The 24,309-nt window shown below is 38.8% G+C and overlaps 1 protein-coding gene across 2 annotated transcripts in view; it reads left to right on the top strand.

The window, feature by feature from the left end:
* The first annotated feature begins 203 nt into the window (after positions 1–203).
* The window catches only part of bcam (basal cell adhesion molecule (Lutheran blood group)), a 62,023-nt gene continuing 37,917 nt past the window's right edge, over positions 204–24,309 (top strand). For both annotated transcript variants that reach the window (XM_048152420.1, XM_048152419.1), the window contains exon 1: positions 204–424. In XM_048152420.1, coding sequence (XP_048008377.1) covers positions 361–424 — 64 coding nt within the window. In that variant the 5' untranslated portion in view covers positions 204–360. The remainder of the gene's footprint in view (positions 425–24,309) is intronic.

The following is a 24,309-nucleotide window of genomic DNA, read 5'->3' as shown; positions in this document are numbered from 1 at the left end:
TAAATCGCATCACATTCATTCACAATATCACCTTTTTTTCTTTAGAAATTTGCAATTGTGATACCGTGTAAAAGTCTTTCTCGTCTCTTGGCCGTGTGTGTTCACTCTAGTAGCACTTTACTCGTTTGGGAAGGGAGAGGAGAGGAGAGGGGAGGGGCGCACGGTCACCTTTTGTGCAAATATATCAGCCAAGTCACTGCCATCCGCATCAGATTTCTTGCGCCAAGAAGGACGGGGGTGCGCACTACACTGCTGCGTGTGAGCGCGAGAGCAGAGGGTGAAGGAGCTGTACCGAGAAGAGACGCTGCAAAGAAATACTACGACGCGACGCGAAACAAAGCCGCCAAGTTAAGAGCAACTATGGAAGGAGCGATGCTGGGACGGTTCGGGATTTGCTGCACCTTGCTTGCTGTAGCGCTGCAAGGTAAGAACTAATGAAAATACTAAGAAATTTAGCGATTTTACTATAATTAAAAGCCTTTTGATGTTTTGTTTTCTGTAAATCACAAACTTTACTTCATAATTTCTCGTTCTAAACGTAAAAGGCTTGTTTGAATGTGGAGTAAATTAAGAACAGGTTACTTTTCTGTTGGTTCTTAAAACAACCTGTTACCGTGAGCGCAAGTTGAAGTGTCGAAACTACTTATAGGGGTCTACGAGGCGTTACCTGAGGACATATTAAAACAGATTATTTGTGGCTGTTGGCGTCTTTGAGGATCAGAAGCTCATGTTTAAGTCAGGATTGGTCTTGGTCTTTGAGGAGGGGATGGGACGCTCCTGCTCCGCGCGCACTGTCGCCGGACAGACGCGCTTTCTTTCATCCGAGTTCAAGTGTGCGGCTGCGAGACTCTAAATTCATATTACGCCAGTTTGATTATTAGTACGTGTTGTTGAATTTTGAAATTGCAATCTCATTCTTAGACTTTTATTTTATTTTATTTTATTTATTTTTTTTAAAATCTATTTAATAGCCTATAATATAATCAATGGCGTAAATCGAAATCTTCTTTAACTCACTTTGTTTTTACAATGGGGTTCACAATTTTCGACATTTAAAACTATATTTATTGAATTTATTACAGATATCTTGTGTATATGTAAAACTACCATATACAGAATTGTGTGCTGTGTGGGTGCCATGATCTTATTATGTACAATACCAGAGTTAAAATGTGGTATATGCAAGAACTAATTTTCCTGTGACCAATACACAAACCAGTTAAGGTCTGATGAATGCATATATCAATTTTCCTTTGTTAAATTATCCCAATTAACTGTAGCCTATAGAAGTAAAATAATATCTGTTAGTATTCTGTCAGAATATATGAACCTGCTTTGTGCTACCAAGACCATTGGGCCGTGACTGTCTGCACCCTGCGGTTCAGTTAGTAGCGCAGTTTTGTTCTGCTTTGAAGTGTTTGGCTTCCAATGACCAATCATGTTTCAGCACAGGGGCACCGTGGCCCCTCCTCTAGCTCCGCCTCCTACCGACAGTCTTTATCACCTTTCTCATGTAGCCTATATGCAGATGCATTACAACTTTGCCTAAATGCAAAGTAACACACTGTTTGACTTGTGGATAAGATTTAATTTTGATACCAAATTTACATTTATGACGAAAATTTTGAGAACCTGCATGTTTTCCACTTCAACATGACTGTATGAGTAAAAACATTCATATAAAAAGTATACCCTCCCAGGCAGACATTCCTCTCCATCCCAGAGGTACTTGCATTTTATCTTCCTATCTGCTCTTAAAGCTCTCTCTCTCTCTCACTCCCCTCCCTTACTGTTCTTCCAGCGTTCTCACCTTCTTTCAGTTCTGCGGCTATCTGCAGTCTTTTTTTACCTACCTATCTTATCCCTCTGCGCCCTGCCTTTCTTCCGTTGTTTGAGACTCCTCTCATGTCCACAGTTTGAAAATACATGTGGAGCAACAGACAGATGAAGTGTTTCTTCTGATGAGCTCACTGAAGGCTCCAGGCTGCTGCGTTGGGGTTTAGTGCACTGATCAGTGATGCTTCTGTTGCTCTGAAAGCAGGTCCTCTGAGATCTTCTCTTCTGTAGCTGTTTTTCCTCCCTCTCTTAACTCGAACGTCATTAAGAATTAACATATTTTTTTTTGTGCATGTCCTTTAATTGGGCTGATCATGGGCTCCACAGTTACTTTCTTTTGATGTCAAAGCCATGTCAGATCTGATGCTCAGACCTGTCTGGCAGTTTTTGCCAATCATACCACATGATCCATGACTTCTCAAGCTCAGTGGGTTTGAAAATCGCTACACTTCCATAAACTCTGCAGCTTCTTTTCTTTGAGCGTGTCAACAGGAAAACTTGTTTTAATTACTTTATCCTCTTTCCGGGCATACATTTCAATTGATCTGTAGCGTTTAACTGCCAAATGACAGCCGCTGGAACTCTGCCCATTCATTTCAATTTGTTGCCTACCTCTCCCAGAGGTGCGCCAGCCTCTGCTAGAGCTTTCATATAATTTGCCTTATAATGGAAGTCTCAGTGATTAGCATTTAAAATGGTTCCCGTCCAGCATCATATTGGAGCCTCACGACCTTGTTACTGTAACCACCAGCGCTGATACCAAGCAATACCCTCTCAGATGATATTTAAACAATATTATTTGCATTTTCGAGCCCCAGTTGAGTATCCTTAGGTGGTGTCGGTGCAGCACCCCGGTGACTGCGTGTTTGATCGTGGTGGGATGTCAGAAGGTGGCGGAAAGAATCGTAAAGACAGCTTGTCAGCTGAGTTTAAGAAGCTGCGCAGAAACAACACGCTTTCCTTCTTTGTCTATTTCCCCCGCTCATTTCCTTGCTTAAATTTTCTCCTCAGCAGAACCTCCCCAACCGCAGCGGCATCAAAAGCGTGCACGCACACACATCACCCCCTGCAGACGGCAGTAATTATTATGGTATTAGGAGGCTTCAAATTAAAACCTGCTCTTTGTGCTGGGCCAGCAGATAAAAGCCAATCTTATGTCTGAGGTGGCTTCTGCGAGCTCAAAGCTCCTAGATATCCATCTCTCTCTCACACACACACACACACCTGCGCATAAAGCTAGTCACGCACACCTGTGTGTGCAGTTTAAACCCATACATTGTGTAACTGTTCAAACCCAAGGTGCTAATTTGGCCGGTGATGATGATAGCTGGTAAAGTGTGTGATTTGGCTCTCTGCTGTGGGCCCCAGTCTCTCGGATCAGCTTTGTGATTCATGCCCGTGAGGAGGGGGGAGTCACTGCTTGGAATGAGAAGCATTCAGCAGGGGACAGGTTACATCTCGCCCCCTGACTCTTCAACCCCCCGGATTCTCTCTCTTTCTATCCCGTCTCTATTTCTCCGTCTTGCTTTCGTTAGGCACAGATGGACGCGCAGGCTGCCAGTGAAAGCAAGTCACGCAACCACAACACACTGGTTTTGATCCAAGATCACAATATGGCACTTTGCTGTTAGACCATAAAACATTTTTTACACATAGGTCACATTTTAGTGGTTTAACAGCCCCCTGACCACATAGCATTTGGCAATTAGATTCAGTTATTAAAAAAATGCCATTTATAGAGTGACGTAATTGCATTAATCATAACTGTAGCTGCATACGCATACTATTTGATTTGTTACAACATTTGATGAAGAACTTAATTTGTGCTTTTAAATAAAGAGTACAGAAAATAAAAATTTGAAAATAAAGAAATTATGACATCTCATCACGTGACCTGCAGGATCAATTGCGCCGCTTCACTGCCACACTGTAACAATTATTTACATGATTTGTTATCACAACATTTTTCTTTTGTCAAATCAACTTAGATAATTAATGTGGTTCAGATAGCATATCTTGAGATAACCAAGATAACCAAGTAACTTACTTTTTTAAGTTAAACCAACAATTCTTTTTACAGTGCATTCACAGTTTCTCTCCTGTGGCCTCATGGGATAGTAAAGTGTCCACTCTATGCACACTTCAGAATCTCGGCAAAAGCAGTAGGTCATGTGGGTACTTTTTGCCTATTCTTTTATGGATACTGTGAATTCAGGTATACTTCTCTTTTTCGTACTGTTTTCACCTATGTAGTAGGCATATTCGGACACAGGGTGTTACTTCTTAGAAGAAAGTCTGATAGAATTATTAAATGATTCTTAACACCTTAAATAATCACGAAGAGCATTTGGGCTTGTTTTAATTGTTTTGAGACCCATCATGAAAGCTTGTTTTTGGATTGGCAGCAGTACTTTTGGCAGTCGGGTTGAGGAAAGCTCACCGCTTGCTGGCACAAAGCAGCTGCAACCACATGCTCACTCTGAAAGAGAGATACTAAGCAGCCCATCTTTTCATCTTAACATAATCTAAACCAGTGTTTCTTGATCTTTTTTGTCTGATGTATCCCCACAACTATATCAGTAAAGCACAAGTTTAATTGACATTGTGTTACTTTTTTACCTTTTATAATATGTAAGTTGGATATCATTTAGCCGTACATTTAATGTTATGAAGGTTGTCACTATTACAGTACTTCACTTTTAAACTGATTTATAATCATTTTGTATTATAGTATGTTTCATAGGTTTAATAATGCAAAATCAAGTACCTGGTTTTATGTGTTGGGAATTATTAAAGAGATAGTTGTCCCCCAAAATTAAAATTCTGTAATTTACTCATCCTCATGTTGTTCCAAACCTGACTTTCTTTCTTCTGTGGAACACAACAAATTTTCAGAAATGGCTTCATTTCTTTTTCCATGTTGTGATAGTCACTGTTGTTTTGGACCTGATTAGTCTCGCATAGCCAGACCTTCAGACTGACAGCAGAAGGTCTGGACTCTATCGCAGCTTTCATTGGCCAAGGACCGCCCAAGAGAACATTTGACTGACATGTAATGCAACCAATCACAGTTCGTTTTGTTCTGCATCATGTTTAGGGGCGTGAAAATGTAAAGTCAATGTCCCTACAATAACAGTCCGACGTGCATCTAATAAATTATTCAAATGGAGCCGCGAACATCACACACTTTTGGAAATCCAAACACAATGGCGTTCTTCTTCCATGAGGGGGTTTGGCTCACAGCATTTGTTTCCAGGCGGACCGTTAAAGAACACGACACACACGTCTCCCAGAAATCCTGTAGAATTCAACCAACCACGACATCGAAAATCTTGAAGTGTTTTCCAGTTATGTGTGCCATATGCATCAGACTTTCAGCCAACAGTCCGTGGGCGTGATGTCTGAGGCTGAGACTAGAACCTGATTGACTTTTACTAAATGAACAAAAACAGTTCTTCCAAATATCTTATTTTGTGTTCCACAGAAGAAACAGTCATACAGGTTTGGAACAACATTAGGATAAGTAAGTGATGACAGAATTGTCATTTTTGGCTGAACTATGTCTTTCAATAAGTTCAGTCGGGCTAAAGTCTAAAAAGACGAATTATTGTTTTGGTCTAACGGAAACTGAACTTTTGAAGTGCATGTTAACGTATTACTGATCTGATGCTGCTGCAGATGTTACACACCCAGACACAACACACACACACAGAGAGTTTTAATGCTGTGGATTAGCTCTGTCTGGCTTGCTTCTGTGTTTGTTAGTCTCTCTCTTTGTTTTCAGTAATGGTGGTGGTTTACGATCAGTGGGTGACCATTGATGTTTTCTATGATTTACGGTTGGTATTGTGCGTGCTCCGGCATAGATAACTGTCTCGTACACACACAGAGGTTGACCGAGAGGACAGACCAGGAAAGAATTTATTCATGCAGACCTGCTGAGCTCTTTCACTCAGAATTTATAACCAGCACTGCTGATAGAGTCATTCCTTCAAAAAAGAAAGCAGCATCCCTCCATCCATCTCTCCTCCCCTCTTCTTCTCCGTCTGCATTCAAGCCCCCCACCAATCCACCCATCTTTCATGAAATCTGGGTCCTGCCTAGTCCTTCAGCATTCAAACACTCTACCCACACTACAAAGCATCCTGGCATGGCAGAAACAGAGATGAGGAAGTCCGATCACCCGCTGCCCTTTGATTTCTCCAAGGCTGCAGCTTCAAGGCTGTTATTAGTGGCATACAGGAAACAGAGTACGTGGAAGATATGGGTGTGTGTGTGATGGCTGTTTTCTGTGAAGGATGTTGAAGTGGTCTGATACTAAAGTGGGGAGCCGAAGGATATGAGGCACAGTGAAAAGCTGCATCTGTGTGTTGGGGCATAGTGCTTTGAAGAATATGCGCTTCAGAGGCTCTTTGGGGAGACGAGGTTAAGAGCGGCTGATCCATTTAGCTGTGGAGATCGGCAGGGTGATTGGCCAACGCAAATCCTGAGGCCTCTCTCAGGCATTCCTAATGGATTCAGGGCTGATGGGTTTCCTTTTGGGGAAAAATATCGTTTTTTAGCGAGGAACTTAGGTCATGCTACACTATCGGCCATCTTGTAGTACATTGCCGCATTTCCCTTAGCTCTATTATACCAGTATCGATTTGGTGATGGACATTAGTTGTTCTGCATTGATTTGTTTATCCTAACAGTGTTTGGGGATTTGGCTTACAAGAAATGCTTCATCTTGATGCACTTATATAGCTTGTTTTCTGTTGTCTGTGATCTGTTTTGTGGCTTAATTACATATAGGGCTGGGAGGTATAGCTTAAAAAAGTATATATTATTTATTATTTAAATAGTAATTTATCTGACAGGTATTTTATCTGACAAAATTGTTTGGCAAAAAAGAGGCAAGCAACAGCTACAGGTTTTATTTTACTATGCAAAAAAAAAAAAAAAAAAAAAAAAAAAAAGCATAGAAAAACAATAGCTCATAGGAAAACCCATACATTAATCAGTTAATAACATTTATTTGGTTCTGTCTTGTTTTTGCATGTGTTCATAATTTCTTTGTATGACATCCTGGCCAAAATGATGTCTGGACAATTTGGCATGTTTTATTGCAGTATCACAAATAAAACAATTGACTTTAAGCACAGCTACGCTATATGCTTACAAAATCTTTACCAAATATTTCATAATATTCAAATAAAGGGAGAAGAAGTCAATTTTCCTAAGCCAGCCAGTACTGTATAATTACTATATATATATATATATATATATATATATATATATATATATATATATATATATACACACACACACACACACACACACACTCACATATATATATATATATATATATATATATATATATATATACACACTCTTTTTTTTAACATTTAACATTCAAATTTTCACATGTATTTGCTATATGCTTACAAAGTCTCTACCAAATATTTAATAATATTCAAATAAAGGGATATATATATATATATATATATATATATATATATATCCTCTCTCTCTCTATATATATACTCGGATATATGTGAACGGATATTTCCTATTGACACACAACAGCAAAAGATATAAATAACTGGCTTAAAACCTTATTTGGGGGGTGAAAATACTGATGTGCCTAAGACTTTTGCACAGTACTATATATATTCTATAAATACATAATAAAAATATGTTTATACGTATACTATTTTATATACATACTAACAGTGTTGGGGAAAGTTACTTTTAAAAGTAATGCATTACAATATTGCGTTACTCCCTAAAAAAGTAACTAAATGCGTTACTTCATTACTTTTTATGAAAAGTAATGCGTTATATTACTTTTGCGTTACTTTTTCTCACCGGGGCTGGGCTTGCTTGTTTGTTTTTTAATAACAACAAAAAAAGTTATATTTTTGGCAAAAAGGCCCTTTCACACCAAAAGTGAAATGAATAAGCCTCAGGCTGAAGGAAATGCATATTTACACCTGTACAGTAGAGGGCGCAGCTCAAACAAACCTTTCAGCTGTGCTGCCATTCTGGATTAAAGAAGAATAGATACAGGAGAAGGAAGTTCTAGTTCTTATTTCTAAATCTAATCTAAAGTATTTTTGCTTATTAATTGGTTGAATTAGGTATATTGAAGGTCAGCAGTAAAGACATTGGTTAATAATTTAGATTAAATACATAAAGTATATTTGTGTAATTTAATATAGTTTATTATTACAGGTTTGCAGAAATTCTGAGATTGCATTTCACTGTTTTTATTCATTTTGAGGAATACTGAATGTTTTCGTGCAACTGAGATGAGTAAATGCATGTTCACATTTAGTCTAAAACTACAATAACCATCATGCTTACACAGCGCACACAACATCCTCTGCACTTTGTTTCTCTCAATATGGGGACAGGAGATCTGTCAGTCATTAACTGTGAAAAGTAACTTGCGTTACTTATTTGAAAAAGTAACTTAGATATTTTGTTGTAAATTGAAAAAGTAATGCGTTACTTTACTAGTTACTTGAAAAAGTAATCTGATTACGTAACTCAAGTTACTTGTAATGCGTTACCCCCAACACTGCATACTAAACAAATTAAAAACAATTTAAAATCCATATTTTATAAAAAATGTATTCGCTTTCATTTATTTGCTTTAAAATTGTGATTTTTGCTGCCATTGTTACAGTTAAAAAAAGTTAAATATAATCAAGTCTTTATTTTACTAAATGATTCACAGACATTAATCACACTTATTAACTCTGATGCCAGTCTTAACACACTCATATTTGCAGGTTAACAAGGAAAAATTGAGAATTTAGTAAACAATGGCCAATTGAAATAACAATTTGTTTTTTTAACACCAGCAAAATCATCAAAATGTCGATCACAATCTGCTTTCTCGCCATTAGTCATTTGCGTCATATCTCAGTTGGACCTCCACCGCACCTGGTTAAAACTGTGCCAGCTTTACCTGATGACTGAAAACATAGTAATGTTGAAACAGTACTTGTTTAAGAGTTCTTCAAACATCCCTTTCCTCACACAGACTGTGCCCATTGTCTTCGTACTATCATCTGGCAAACATTCCCTGGAGAACAGTCTACTGACGCAAGGCAGAGAAAAGCCTTTATAGCCCTCAGCTTACGGCTGTTTGGTTAGTCGAGCTATTCACTGCCCTGCACTCGACAGACCCTTCAAGATGTGGTCTCACTGAAGATTATACACACACAACACTATTTGTAATCCTGATCTTTTGTTTGCACTCGCACCACCTGAAAAACATACACGCAAACCCCAACAAGTTTGGTCCTTATTTGATGTTCACTTCTACATCACGCACTTTTTTATCACTGTTTAAATATTGTTCAGGTTAAGTTCAGTGGGTGAAACTAGACTTTTGTGTTTGAGTTTGTGTGTTTCTGACTGTGATTTATCATATCATTCTTTTTTCCATTTGCACAGCGTGTGCCTTAAACATGAAGGACACTTTTTTTCCCCAAGAGACACTATTTTGCCATTTAAAAAAAAAATCGGGTTAATGGTTAGCTGAGAATTGTTAACATCTTCAATGAAAATTGTCACTGTTTGACTAGCCACATTGTTGCTTTAACAGTGCTTGACCCGTGAAGCACCAAAAGGCCCTCTTTAAATTCCATGAATTTAAAATGGATGGAGTGCATTTGTGAGTATGTATGTGTCTGAGGTGCATTACATGATTGAAAAATGCTGCAAAATAGCAAGGTGGTTTCTGGCCATTCAACTGTGTAAAACAACATTTATAATATTTGCACATTACATGACCGAAGGGACTGTGTGCGAGTCAGACAGACATTTGGGGAGGGTTTGAATGTCTGAGATCGGGGCTTCCCTGTTCACACGCTGAGATTGGGTGACATATCACTTTTCATTCAGGAGACACATATTCAGGTGATTACCTGCGGGAGAACAGCATCTCTCACTTTACTCAACCTCCACCCCCACAGCCTGCGCTGTCTCTGTAACACACACTTTGTTTTACCGTGTGCTGTAAAACCTGTGTGAACATGACTTTACATATGACCAGCGCTAGAAAAAGTTATATAGCAAGGAGCTGAAGACTCGTATTACCAACTCCTTGCTCTTGCTCTTTAAAAATTCACTTACTTGATCAGTGTTTTTGTCTCGTTTTCCACTGAGAATATGTAAACATCATTAAAACCTGATAAATGTACTTTATTAGCAAAAATTACAAACGATTGCATAAGATTTGTTTTCACAGAGAATATCTATCTTTATATATATATGCAAACACACACACACTACTACTAGATTTTTAATGTTTTTTACAGAAATCTTATTTGTTTGATAGAAAATACAGTAAAAACAGTAATATTGTGAAATTATTACAACTATTTCATTATATTTAAAATCTGATTTATTCCTGTGATTTTCAGCATCATTACTCCAGTCTTCAGTGTCACGTGACCCTTCAGAAATCATTATAATATGCTCATTTGCTACTCAGTAAACATTTCTTCTTATTATTATCAGTGTTGAAAACACTTGTGCTGCTTAATATTTTTGTGCAAACTTTGATACTTTTTGTCAGGATTCTTCAGGATTCTCTCATTTCTTTAACATCAAACTTTATAAATGTCTTAACTATCACTTTTCATCAATATATTGCACCCTTGCTAACATATAGCCTATTTATGCAAATAAGGAAGGGAAAATAAACTTAATGTCTTTGACAAGGACTCCTATGCAATCTCATGCAATTTTGCTTCTTAAATACAATTATCTTATTTTAAAGATGTTCATTTTCACTGGACATCATGATAAAGAAAATTATTTTTGGGGAGGGGGTTGCTCTCATTCTCTCTCCTTCCCTTCTCCCTCTTTATCGAAACCCTTCATCCCTGTAGATTTGCAAGCACTTTGCTTTAGTTTGTGGTTAATGAGTGTCTCTGGCTGATAGCTAATCGGGGAGGTGGTCTGATGGACCCCAAGGAACGCAGTGCCAACTCTAATTCTGTTGCCTTCCTGATTGACACACAGCTTGATAATCATATTCAGGCCTGCGGGGCTCCAGCATTGGTTCTCCCCCTGCATAATCTCAACCAATCAGGGATTTCCCTGTACGGTATACTAGCATGACTGACAGCTAGCGTGGCTACATTTCCTATCGAGTTTCAGGTTTCATACCTTGTCATTTATTAAAGGTTGTAGCCATCCATTTGCTCTTAAATGTAATCTTATTAATGGACAGTAATTGGTTTTGGATGTAATTTTCATTTTTCAGAGAACGCAGATGAAGTTTGTAAGATTCCCATTATGCTTCAACTCCATTGGGAAGGATATTTTTACCAGCTCTAGGATCACAGAAGATCATAATATACAGGTTTATCGAGTTTTGAGAACTAAAATGTAGCACAAATGAAAATCTTGTTATGTATTATCTAAGGAAATGGGCTTTGTGCGATCAAATTAAGTATTCGTGAGGGCCAGTAATTCTTTGTTTGCTGTCTATTCCTCGCAGAGTCCAGAATCTCTTAAAAGACAATTAAACAGACAGTGGTGGCATTTGGCTTACGATGGATTAGTTCAGTTCGTTAAAAACACAGAAGCTCATGAAATGGTTCTGCACTAAGACACACAGGGCTTTAACTCTTTAAGACTGACTTAATTAGACTGTTATTTTGGGAAGAGGTCGACACGCACTGGAATATAAAATCTGTTGGGCATATGTTTGAGAGACTTTGTTGGTGTTGTTGGTGTCTTTGGTCCTCCTTGTGTCCCATATGGGGTGTGGAACGCCCGCTGACAGTGGCGGCTGTGACTCCCCACCATGGCTGAACATTTTTGGGACAGCGGTCAGTCTAACCCCTCCGTTCCCTGCCAAGTAACCATGGTGACAGGCACGTGGAATTCCCTAGTCAATTAACAGTTGGAGTGGGAGTAGGAGCGGGCATGTGGGCGCATATTGACTTGTGCAGTGGGGAGGGCTGACAGAGCGAGAACAGAGGACACATGTTCATTAAAATCATCCATCCTGGATCAGATGGTAGATCTGGAGATTTTTTCCCTCCCTCCCTTGCCGTCTCTTTGAAAAAAGCTTGTGTTGCTCATTTGTGAGTGTGATACTGTACCTCATTGGGCTAAAGGCAACTTTCTCACACTGCCCTGTCCTTTCCTTTGTCCTTCATTCATTCTCACTCCCTTTGTTAACATCTCTCTTTTTCGTCTGGGGAAGCCCCTTTCCCTCTCTCTCTTTTTGTTTTTCTTCTCTTTAGGTGCTCAGTCGCTATATTCTGTAAACAGTAACATCATATAGTACAGGTCATTAAAGTCATACATGCAAGCCAGTATAATTAGAACATAGAAAATAAAATCCAATTGGAGTAATTACAAAAATGCAGCTCATGGCTGTTGAATTCAGTTACAGTTTTGTTCTGACATATATATTCATATATTATCATTCAAAAGTTTGGGGTCCGTACATTTTCATTTTAATTAATTTACACTTTTATTCACATTAAAGTGATCAAAAGTGGCAGTAAAGATATTTATAATGTTATAAAAGACTTTTATTTTAAATAAATGCTGTTCTTTTGAATTTTCTATTAAAAGAATAATGAAAAAAATGTATCATGGCTTCCATAAAAATATTTAGCAGCACAGAATGTTATTGTATTTACAATTACATTGTAAAATATATTAAAATAACTGTTCTTTTAGATTTTAATAATATTTCACAATATTATTGTTTAAGTTTTGATCAAAGCCGCTTTAGTGAGCATTTTTAGTGAGACTACTATCAAAAACATTTTTAAAAAATTGTACCGACCCCAAACTTTTCAATGGTTGTGTATTTATTTTATTTTATTTTTTATTTATTTATTGGTCATGTGGGTCCAGGGCATCTAAATCCTTGTCTGTTTTCTCACTTTCTGTATACATGTGGCCACACACACACACACACACACACACACATGCTCTTGTACCTGCACAGCAGTTAAAGGACAAGGCTACATTGTTAAGACATTCCTGGGGCTGCTGGAATGCAGGTATTAATGCGGAGTGATTAGACACAGAGAGAGAACAAGCGCAGAGAGGGTGGGGGTAATGATAGAAAGGAAAAAAGAAGGACAGAAGGGTTGGATTGGGGGAAAATGAGGGGAGAAGGGAGTGATGGAGTGGGACAGATTGAGGTACAGAAAGGGAACATATTGCAGAATGAGGAGGAGATATTGTTTTGAGGAGAGGATTCTGAGTTAGTGAAGGTCAAAGGTCACTTTATTTTCCTAGGTTTAAAGGGACAGTCCACTCAAAAATGAACATTCTGTCACGACTGACTGTGTTTTCTGGTTTTTGCCATGCAGTTACTGTACAATGAATGGGAACTAAAAGCTTCAAAAAGGGACCAAAAACAATTAAAATTATTTAAAAATTGGCTCATGTGACTCATGTAATATTTTCTAAATCTTCTGAAGCTGTACAATATCTTTGTATAAGAAATACACCAAAAATTTAAGTTATGCACTAAAAATCTGCCCTAGCTCTCTTTTGTACTGTCATGAGAGTTAATGAGAAGTAGTGATGTCTAATTTGTGAACGAATTATTTGAAAAGGATGTGTTGATCTGATTCATGAAACCTTTCTTAATGATTCTGACTGGTTGAGTTCAAATCACAGACTCAATGATCCAGTCAAGTTATATATTGAAATCAGTTTTGGTCTGTTTCTCACACTTCAGAGGATTTATATAGTGCATAAATTGAATTGACTGCTTTTAATATACATTCATAGTCCTTTTTAGAGCTTGAAGGCTCCAGTCTCCATAACTGCATGAAAATGTCTTCAGAAATTCTTTTATGTTCCTCAGAAGAAAAGAAAAAAAGTCACAGGTTTGGAATGATACGTGGGTGAGTAAATGATGACGGGGGTTGGGGGGGGGGGGGGGGGGCAGTGTTGACAGTGTGTGTGTTTCAGGAATGTGTTTATAATTGACATAACTAATATTACAGTATGTTGATATTAGAGGTGCTTGTGCATTGCTATCAAACAGGAGCTTGTGAAAATGGTCTTTTTTCATCCCAGAGAGGAATTTGGATTTAACTGTATTTAAAAATAGGAAGTAGAATGCCTGGGAGGTCCCAGCATAACGATAGCAGTACCAGCTGGTGATTGGATCTGCCATGGATCTGTGTGTGTGAGAAAGGGAGGACGAGAGCAGGCGGGGGAAGGTGGGGGTTGCCTGTTGGTGCTTCCATGGTGAGGGCAGCATTGCCAACCAATGTCAGTCGTGCCATCTCTGCTATATGGCCAGGTGGCATCAACCAGCAACATGTCCTGGCATTAACTACTACATATCCCTTCCAACACACAAGGTGGTGTAATCAATGTCAAAGTCAACCTTCTCTACCCCATGATTTGCCCTCACCCCTCCTAGAATCCCCACCCATCTCTCCATCTGCTTCCTGTATGTGACGGACGAATCGATTGAGGCTTCATCTAACATTTGTGGGTGTCCCATATCAAAAATTTACCAATTCCAGAAGATTGCTGTTCAGAAAAACCTTCCTTACCATAGAATATATACCACATTTAACATCAAACTCTTAATTTTTATAGTTCATTTAAAGCTGAAGTGTGTAATTACTTTGCCATTTTCAAACAAAATTGCAAAAATAATAATCTTTTCCCCTCATCTGTCATTTGTTGACAAACAGATAATCCAGCCCAACTCAACTTTATTTTATTTTATTTTATTTTATTTTATTTTATTTTATTATTTTGTGTGTAATTACTTTGCCATTTTCAAACAAAATTGCAAAAATAATAATCTTTTCCCCTCATCTGTCATTTGTTGACAAACAGATAATCCAGTCCAACTCACAACTCAACTTTTTGAACATTCAAAAATGTTCATGAAAGACTTCATTTTTCATTTTATTTATGCAAGTTGTAAATATTAGTTTATCACTATGTCTTTTTAAACTGGTCCATATATAATAATATTTTACTATTATTATTATTTATTTTAATATAAAAATAAATACAATTATTCCTTTTCATTTAGTGAAAAACAGTGTGGAAACATGCTTTATTTTAACTAAATTTTTACTTTATATTAAGTTCTTGTGTTAAACAACTAACAGTAGCTGTTTGGTTGAAGTTCTGTTTGGGTTAGCTGATCAAAAATCTTCACTTTAAGTCATTTCAGAGCATACAGATAAATGTCTAGATATATTAAAAAAATTGATATGTTTTTGTGGATGCTTTTGTTTGTTCCAGATTAGATATGGCATCTACTAAGGTCTATATGGTTGGAACAGGCAAGATTGTGCGCTCTTTTCTTTGTCATTTTTCTGTTGCGCTCCCTCTTCCTCTCACTATCTCTTGATCTTTCCATCTTTCTCTCTCTGGGAATGATAGTTTAAAGTGTTGTGTAGAGCTCTGGATGGAGTGACATAGAGGGAGTGAGACAGCTGGACACTCATGGCTCCAAAGATCAGCTTACACTAACTCACTGGCATGTCTGGTTGCAGTCTCCCTCTCTTTCTGTCCCAACGTCTCTTTCGTTCCACTTCTCTTATTTGCTCGGATCATTGCTCTGTTTCAGTCAAACAAACTCCCTACACACATAGTGCTATGTGTTACGGTAGAGTTGCCATCTTGTGTTGGTTTGTCCGGAGCGGAGCTCAAGCCTGACATCAAACACACAACTAAACAAAGAAGTCATGAAAACAAGATGAAACTGCTCTGGGGCAGTAACCGTGAGCCCTCTTTACAAACACACACACAGGCATTCAAATGGAAACATGTTTTAAAGGCATGACTCCTCAAGCCCCTGCCGTGTCATTCATTTATAAAGAATGGAGCGGATTGCACATGGAAAAATCTTGAGGGTGCAGACTGAGTGACAGACAGGCAGAAACTGCCTCAACACCCTGCCCCCTTCTCTCCCTCTGCATCCCTTGTTTTTAAGGTGACAAGATGGCTGTTTTCTACTCTCTTTTCTTCTGTCACTCTGTTCTCTCTTCCTCATACCTGCCCAAACATGGACCCTGTCCCCCCAACCCCCAGTCTTGTTAAACCCCCACCTTCAGCAAACATACTAAAATCCACACTTTACCCAAGAGTTAGGACACAGCCTGGGGCCGTGCAATTTTCTCCAGGTGTTCTTCCCTGTCAGTAAAAACTAAGATGGAAGATTTTTTTAGAACACGGTACACAGTAGCTGGTCTAAGTTGATTCAAGCTAGTTACTAGCTATATAATATATAATATATACTATACTACGTATAATCAAAGTATATATTGTTTTTTGCAAGCTAACTGCTCAGCTTACTATCTTAGCACACTGCTAACTGATTAGCCTGTTAGCTTAGCCTATAGAAATGTTCAGTTATACATATTTATATGATTGTTTTTGTTCAGGAAATACAAACAGCTACCCCCTGGGGTCTTAGGTAAATTATTCATGACACAGTAGCTCTTTAGGGATTTAGTGACAGGTCTAATAGAGCGGAGAAAGGACTAGTTTCCATGACTGACACTTTCCTCTCATTCTTCCACGCAGTGTGGACAGCTCCAGTCACCCTGACAGTGTGTTTGTGTGATGTTTAGTGGATAAACTGTGACATGCCTTTTCATGTCAGATGTGTACGTATTCGCCTACCTCACCAGTCAGACAATGAATCACAGCACAGAAGAAAGACCGAGATTACATCACGCTCCTTTTAATGTTTGTTTTTATCATGTTTTCCCAAATACTTCTCATATTTGAGCTCTGCGTCACACTCATTTTACTTTTGAAATGTTATCATGTTTGTGTATGTGGAAGGTTCTCCAATCAGGTAACACAGCACAAGAATTTGTTTTCGAGCTGAAATACTGCGAGTCAAAATTGGCGCAGCTGTTTGACTTTATGATTCTCCTTGATTCTGAATTGCTTAAGAAACAATGGGACACAGAGGAGGCAGCAGTAGCCTCTGTTCTTATCGCTCTCTTTCACCCAAGGTTCCGGCTCACTGCCCTCCTCTACGGCTCTCTCCGACTATCCCTCCTCTTATCTCCAGTACATGCCCAAGGTTCTGTCCATCCTGCCAGAACAGTTGAAGCTGAGCAGCCTGTTCAATTTCATCCATTTTTTTTCATAGCTTTTCTCCTCATTGTTTTCCTTTTAGAATCAGATCTCACTCCCACTGTTGCTAGAAGCTGTAGTTTTAACATGGCTGCATTACACAATGACTTTCAAGGGGGTTTGCTTTGGGGGTTGGAGGGCTGACGTTTCGGATGGCTGCCCCTAAACATAAAAACAACTTGCTTTCTCTGTTTAAGCATTTACTCTTCTGAAATCTTAGATCTGTATATTTATATTTGTATTATTTTATATAAGCCTGGTTTGTGATCTTACATTTGTGGGATTTTTCAGCATTATTCGGCATTTCAGCATAGTATTTTTCAGTATTTGGAAAATACAAAGCTTTAGTTCAGTAACACTCAAGACAATCTTCATGAGTCAGCTGTGTGGTAAATGTATTCATGACATGAAATGTATTCATTTCTTTTACGCTATATTTTAAGACCACCCCAACCTTTCAATTCTGACCCCCCCCCCCCATCTTTCTCTTTCACTTTCTCTCTTCTTGTCCAGCTGGAATTCTGATTAAAATGATAATTTGTCATGTTTTTTTTTTTTTTTGATCTGGCAATGCTGGTTCTTCCTTCATGTCATTGTTCTCTCTTTACTCTTTGTCTTTAAACTTATCTGATTCTCAGCAGACCATGAACTCTTCAGCCCGTCTCCTCCCGTCCATCCTCTTCAAGCCCGTGTTTATAAGTCTATTTTGTAGGCACGTTCTATCGGTGTGACAAGCTTTATTGTAGTTTCTATGTTTGTGACTTCAGTGAGGCAGTCATAGTATTCCAGCTGACCTTGAAAGTCTGACATCTGATTATTGTTCTGTCCATGTCTGTCATTGTCTTTGGTATGAGCAGAAAAGACATACATTTCATTATTACATGCCACTCTGGAATACTTAATTCTGACTGAACAATTGCAGCATCCTGCGGTCAAATACTTCTGTATTTGGACATTAAACAGTACCTTTGGAAACTAAATGTTTACACTGCTTTTGTATGTAACCTTAATATTAAGTCAAAGACCTTCAGGATCGTACAAGACCCCAGCTGTGATACATATTATTTTAAGGGAAGAAAGGTAAATCAAGGAGTTTACCATGTTTTCAATAAGCAGTGGAATGTCTTGATCTGAGTGGAAAGTCAGATCTGAGGGGCGGATACGGAGATAAAGATGTGTTTACCGACAACAGCATTAAAGGAAGGAGGTGTGAGTAACAAGCAGTGTCGCAGGAAACAGAGGAATCCTTTTGTATGATCATAAAAAGAGAGAAAGATGCAATAATACGTACATCCGATCCTTATATCCTGTCCACAGCCTTAAGGAACCCTTGTCTCCACATCCGACATTGAGTGACAGATTTTAAACAGCAATGAGAGTGTGTGTGTGTGATTATCTCAGTCTGGGATGGTGTCATAGATTCCATGTGTGGTCCTCAGCAGAATGTTTTATTCCACCTCCCTAATTTTTGTGTGTGTGTACTGACACTCCATTTTCATCTCCATTTTTGTGTTTACAGACTTTTCTGGCTCTGCTCATTAATTATAGCGCTCTATACCTGACGCTCTCTCCACCTCCCCCTCATTCTATCTGTCATCTCTTTAGTTCTTGGCTCCTGCAGGTTGCGACGTGTTATGTCTAATGCAGATAAGGACGATTCTTCAGTTCACACTGCAGATCTCAATCTGTACCGAAACAGAGGCTGAGTTCGGCTCTGTTATTAAACTTTTACAGTGCTTTTATAGTTCACTAAAACATAGGTGTTTTACTGCTAGTTTTTGGAAGGAAAATCTTTGGAATTCCGTCGAATGGATTTAAACCCTGTAGCTGAGTGTATTACATTTTTACTGGTAGCTGAAATCATAATCAAATTAGCCAAAATATCTTAGAAATTAGCATGTAGGGGGTGGGAAATGTGCAGAGCTGATAGTGTTCAAAGCCTTTAGAAATCTGTGTGACTTCATGTGGATTCACAGCTTCCATGTGGATCTACTAATAATAACAGTATCTGACTATTCATTAACTCTTCCTTCTTTAATGTTTATCACTCACATATTTTAAAGATAACTCATTACTTTGTCCGATGATACATTGCTGTTCATTAAGCTTCCTATGTTACTAATTTGAACTAGTTTTATGAGATTGTTTTTCTTATCCTAAATATAAGTCAACATAAAACTTTGTTTAGCCCATATATATATATATATAAAGCAGTAAGGTATGAGAGGCTGTGCTGTAGTGTGAATAAGTCACAGCTGAAGGGCATTGTTAGGCATGACGTGAAGCGGAGCAACCTCTTCAGATGTGACTTATTCACGATATAGCACTAGCCTCGAGTACCTTATTGCTTTTATAAAACGGTTACCACGCAATAAAAATATTAAAGCCAAAAATATGTATCAATGCAACTTGCATGAAGTAAACTGTCACTAAAAGCCTTCCTTCCACCGGAAAAAAAGTCCCTGACCGTGAACAGCAACAGAAGTTACATTATAACACCATTACATGGCGGCAAAGACTGTCTTTATTAGTGTGTCAGTCAGTAGCGAAGACTTTTACATTGAAAAGACTGAAATGTTGTGAACACGGAACAAGACATAACTGACAAATGCTTTGACTAGCGCTGTCAGTCACGGGAAAAACCTTTAACTGTTAAAAGGACAAGATAATACATTGGACATTTAAACAGATTTTTTTACTGACTGACCTGAAGGAAAATGCTAAATCTGAATGCAGGTAATAAACTCGCTCACTCGATCTCTTTCTCACAGTAATCTTCTACATAATACAGTAAGCTTTAATGAACAATATCAATTGAGAACATACAGTTTACGTTGCTAAGAGTGGTTGCTAAGGGTGTTGTGTAGTGATACACAGAGCCGTTGGGTGAAGCGGTCATAACCGTGTTTTATCGTGAATAAAACACAGATATTGACCAATCAGAATCAAGGACAGGAACTAACCGTTTTATAAATATATATATATATAGGCTATATAAAATGGGTGCTGACATATTTCTAAGCGAGACAGGATATACATATACCCATAAACACCCATTTCATTTTTATATTATGATGTATTTCAGAGTGAGGCAGAATATTCACAGAGAAAAAACATAGGGTGGGCCTTGATTAATTGGGACTTGATTAAATCTTGAAAAAGTTTGGTTTCATTTAAGAAATTAGAGCCAAGTAGTTGGAGTGGAGGATAAGCAAGATATTTGGCATTAGGGAAAAGTTGGAGCAAGTTATTATATTTTAATTACATATTAAAACTTTTGTATTAATGCACAATAAGACCAGAAATGTCTAATAAGAAAGTAAATCGGGTCAAATTTGATTTCATGCTGATTTTAAGAAGGTGCTAAATGGCTTTGATAGCTCTTCTGTGATGTCTTAACTCTGATCTCTGCTTTATAACCTCCAGCAGTGTTCAATCTGACAATCCTAATGCAATCACTAAGGACAGACCTGTGCATGACCTGACCTCACCCTATACCCCTCCACCCATCTCAATCCTCCATCCTGTCTCCGTCCATTTAAGTAGACACACCCACCCCATCTATCTCTGTCCCCTTAGTGACTGTCCTATGAAGACAATTACCCCCTGCTTGTAACCTTGTTGACATTCCATTGTTGTCCTCTCCGCCCTTCAAATTTAGGGCTTTTCCCAGTGGATATAAAGCAAATTTCTCATTTTTTATGTATGTATAAATATAACGGACCCCTTTTTGCAACAGGGATGGAAAGGGCAAGTGGATGTGCTGGTTGAGTGTGTGTGTGTTAACAGACTGATAGATGCCTGGTGTCTCATAATTGGACAGATTAGGTTTGAATATCCCACACAGATACACAGAGGAAATGCTTTGGTGGGCAACTCATGTGTCTACCCTCGTCTATCCTATCTGTTTATCTGTGTCTCAGTGCTGTGTCCTATCCGTTAACATCAATATGTATGGAATTCAAACTTCATTACATATATGGATGAGGTGTATGGAATGCTGCTGCTCACATGACACAGAACTCAGACCTGATGCAGGTAATGAAAGCATGAACCAAACACCCCTACTGTCCCAGAGCAGATAATGCAAAAAGACACTACAGAAATGTGATTACATGTGCAACATGTGATGTTATTATCTCATGTTTGCGCATTAGATGAAGCAAGATGTTAAAACAAAAGGCCTTTCCGGCACTCAGCATGTACATAAAGACAAAGTAATCTTTTTTGTTGTTGTTGTTGTGTGTCTGTAATCAGACTTTGTTAGTGGAGTGAATCGACAATTTCCCTCGTCCACTAAAAGCATTCTGTTATCGGTTCATTTCCACTTCGCTTCTGGTTCTCCATGTCTTCTTCCTTGCTCGCTTTGGGTTAGTTTCTCTGTAAAGTTCTTTCAGGATGTTTTTTTGTTTGTTTTATCAGATTTCATGGGCACCAGACATATTAAATGAAATCATCTTTGTGCAATTTCTGTACATTTATGAGAGCGATGAGTTGGTATGGTTATGAAACTGCTCCATTAACACTTTTTAACCTTTATTGAATTTTTGCTGACGTGCAAATGCATTATGGGCTGTTAACGTGTTAAGCTTATGATGGAGAGGTTTTGAAACTAATTTAGAGAGAAAATACAGGTGTCTACATTTCATATTATTACATGGCACTCTGGAATACTGCAGCATCCTGCAGTAAAATATTTTTGTATATGACAATTAAACTGTATATTTGAGCTTCTAAAATAATATATAAATAAATAAATATAAAATAATACGCAAACACAATAGTTATGTAACATTTAATATTGCATTTATTTGCTCAGTTTGGTGGTAGCACTCAGTGGTCTCTTTCTTCTCATGTAATCAAATCATTTAATGCAGTGGTTCCCTAACTGTTTCTGACGGGCCCCGCTTTTGTAGAGAACAATATTTTCAAGACGCCCACCTACATGCACCTACATAAAAACACTCTCTGACATGCATGCCCTTGCTTGCAAAATCCTATATGATTTATTTGAAACGTAATTAATACAGTACAACTTCAACAGGCTTTTCTTTGTGTTTGTGATGTAAAGTCTCTTAAGTGGTGTCCTAACTTGTTCGGCTCCATACTGTCAGAAGCTATATTTGAGGCGCGCACACACTGTGTTCTCTCTTCAATACCCACTTGGTAAATCCGAGGGCGAGATATGCCTCATTATATTTTCTTGAGGCTGGCACTGGACGTGACAAAGCTAACATTGCAAATCTATTTCTACTTTGTCTCAGAAGTTACGCCAGGGGTTGTAGTATGTCAGAAATAGAACGGGGCATCAGTTTACTGTGGTAAATTTGTTGTGTTGTGTCATGCTGCACTGCATCCAGTGTAGACAGCATCACTGATTATAATGCAATATATGCTGGACAATTTCACACAGGGGTCTTGTATCACCCTGAAGAGGTTTCTTTTGCATAACAATCTGCTGACTGCGCACTATCCCATTGCCTTACCGTGCCCTGCTTTTCATAACACCCCCCCACCCCCCACCCCCAGGGGATGCGCACCTGTTTGGGAATCACTGATTTAATGTAAATTCATACTCATACTCTTTGTGTCAATTTATATACACTATATTGCCAAAAGTATTGGGACCACCGTCCAAATCATTGAATTCAGCTTTCTGCAGAGTCAATAGCTACAGACCTCCAAACTTTGTGTGACCTTCAGATTAGCTCAAGAACAGTGCGTAGAGAGCTTCATGGAATGGGTTTCCATGGCCGAGCAGCTGCATCCAAGCCTTACTTCACCAAGTGCAATGCAAAGGGTCAGATGCAGTGGCGTAAAGCACGCCGCCACTGGACTCTAGAGCAATTGAGACGTGTTCTCTGGAGTGATGAATCACGCTTCTGTCTGGCAATCCGATGGACAAGTCTGGGTTTGGCGGTTGCCAGGAGAACAGTACTTGCCTGACTGCATTGTGCCAAGTGTAAAGTTTGGTGGAGGGGGGATTATGGTGTAGGGTTGTTTTTCAGGGGTTGGGCCCTTAGTTCCAGTGAAAGGAACTCTTAATGCTTCAGCATACCAAGACATTTTGGACAATTTCATGCTCCCAACTTTGTGGGAACAGTTTGGGGATGGCCCCTTCCTGTTCCAACATGACTGCGCACCAGTGCACAAAGCAAGGCCCATAAAGACATGGATGAGCGAGTTTGGTGTGGAGGAACTTGACTGGCCTGCACAGAGTCCTGACCTCAAACCTATAGAACACCTTTGGGATAAATTATAGCGGAGCCAGGCCTTCTCGCCAACATCACTGCCTGACCTCACAAATGCGCTTCTAAAAGAATGGTCAAAAATTCCCATAAACACACTCCTAAACCTTGTGGAAAGCCTTCCCAGAAGAGTTGAGGCTGTTATAGCTGCAAAGGGTGGGCCAACTCCATTTTAAACCCTACGGATTAAGAATGGGATGTCATTAAATTTCATGTGCACGTAAAGGCAGGCGTCCCAAAACTTTTGGCAATATAGTGTATCTATTTGATAAGTTGTCATCTAATTAACAGCATTAAGTACTGTCAAACAGTCATTATTACTTTGACTACACTCCACTTCAGGCAAAATCGCACAGCTCTGCCTTTACTCCACACCGCTCACATGCTCTGTTGCTAATATTTAGCATAATTAAGTTCAGTTCACAACAAATTGAATTTCCTGCCAAAATGAATGAAGGTCTGCAAGTATCCCTCCGTGTCTGTGCGTGTGGTTGTGTGTTTTTGCGTCCTCTGTGCTAGGTGACCCTCTGTTTTAATCAATCAAAGTGGCTCACAAGACCTTGACAGCTTGGCATGGAGAGGATGAAAAGAAAAGCAGAGAGTACAGTAGAAAGATGAGGAATGATGTGAATCTGTGCTGTAATTGCACAGGAGAGAAGTGGAATCATTAAAGATAGAGTGCTTTACGCTAACGGGGATAAGATGGATAAGCCGGCCATGAGCTGCATCGATCCCTCTGTCATACTCTCTGACTTGTTTACACGCTCAATGCCCTTAGTTACAGAGCTACAGACACAAACCACAAGCGCCTGTAAGACCGTGACTCGTTACCCTCCACTTACTCACGGTCATTCAAGCATTATAAAGCTAATCCGCACTAATAGGGAAAAGAGAGAGAGTAAAACAGAGGTCTTGGTTTAGTAGTGAAGGAGAGCAAGCAAAATGGAGGGATAAAATGGAAGAGTGGTTTTATACTACAGGCTTAGCGCTGTGTTTTTGCTTCGAGACACTGATAACCTGTACAGAGAGTCCCGGGTGATGATGGCATGTCATGTTTTGTCCTGCCTGTCTAGACCCAGCCATAATCATGTATAAATCCCCTCCAAACACT

Source organism: Megalobrama amblycephala, linkage group LG13, assembly GCF_018812025.1.
Source record: "Megalobrama amblycephala isolate DHTTF-2021 linkage group LG13, ASM1881202v1, whole genome shotgun sequence".
Classification (NCBI taxonomy): domain Eukaryota; kingdom Metazoa; phylum Chordata; class Actinopteri; order Cypriniformes; family Xenocyprididae; genus Megalobrama; species Megalobrama amblycephala.
Note: the sequence above shows the minus strand (reverse complement) of the source record. Positions and strands in the feature narration are given on the sequence as shown.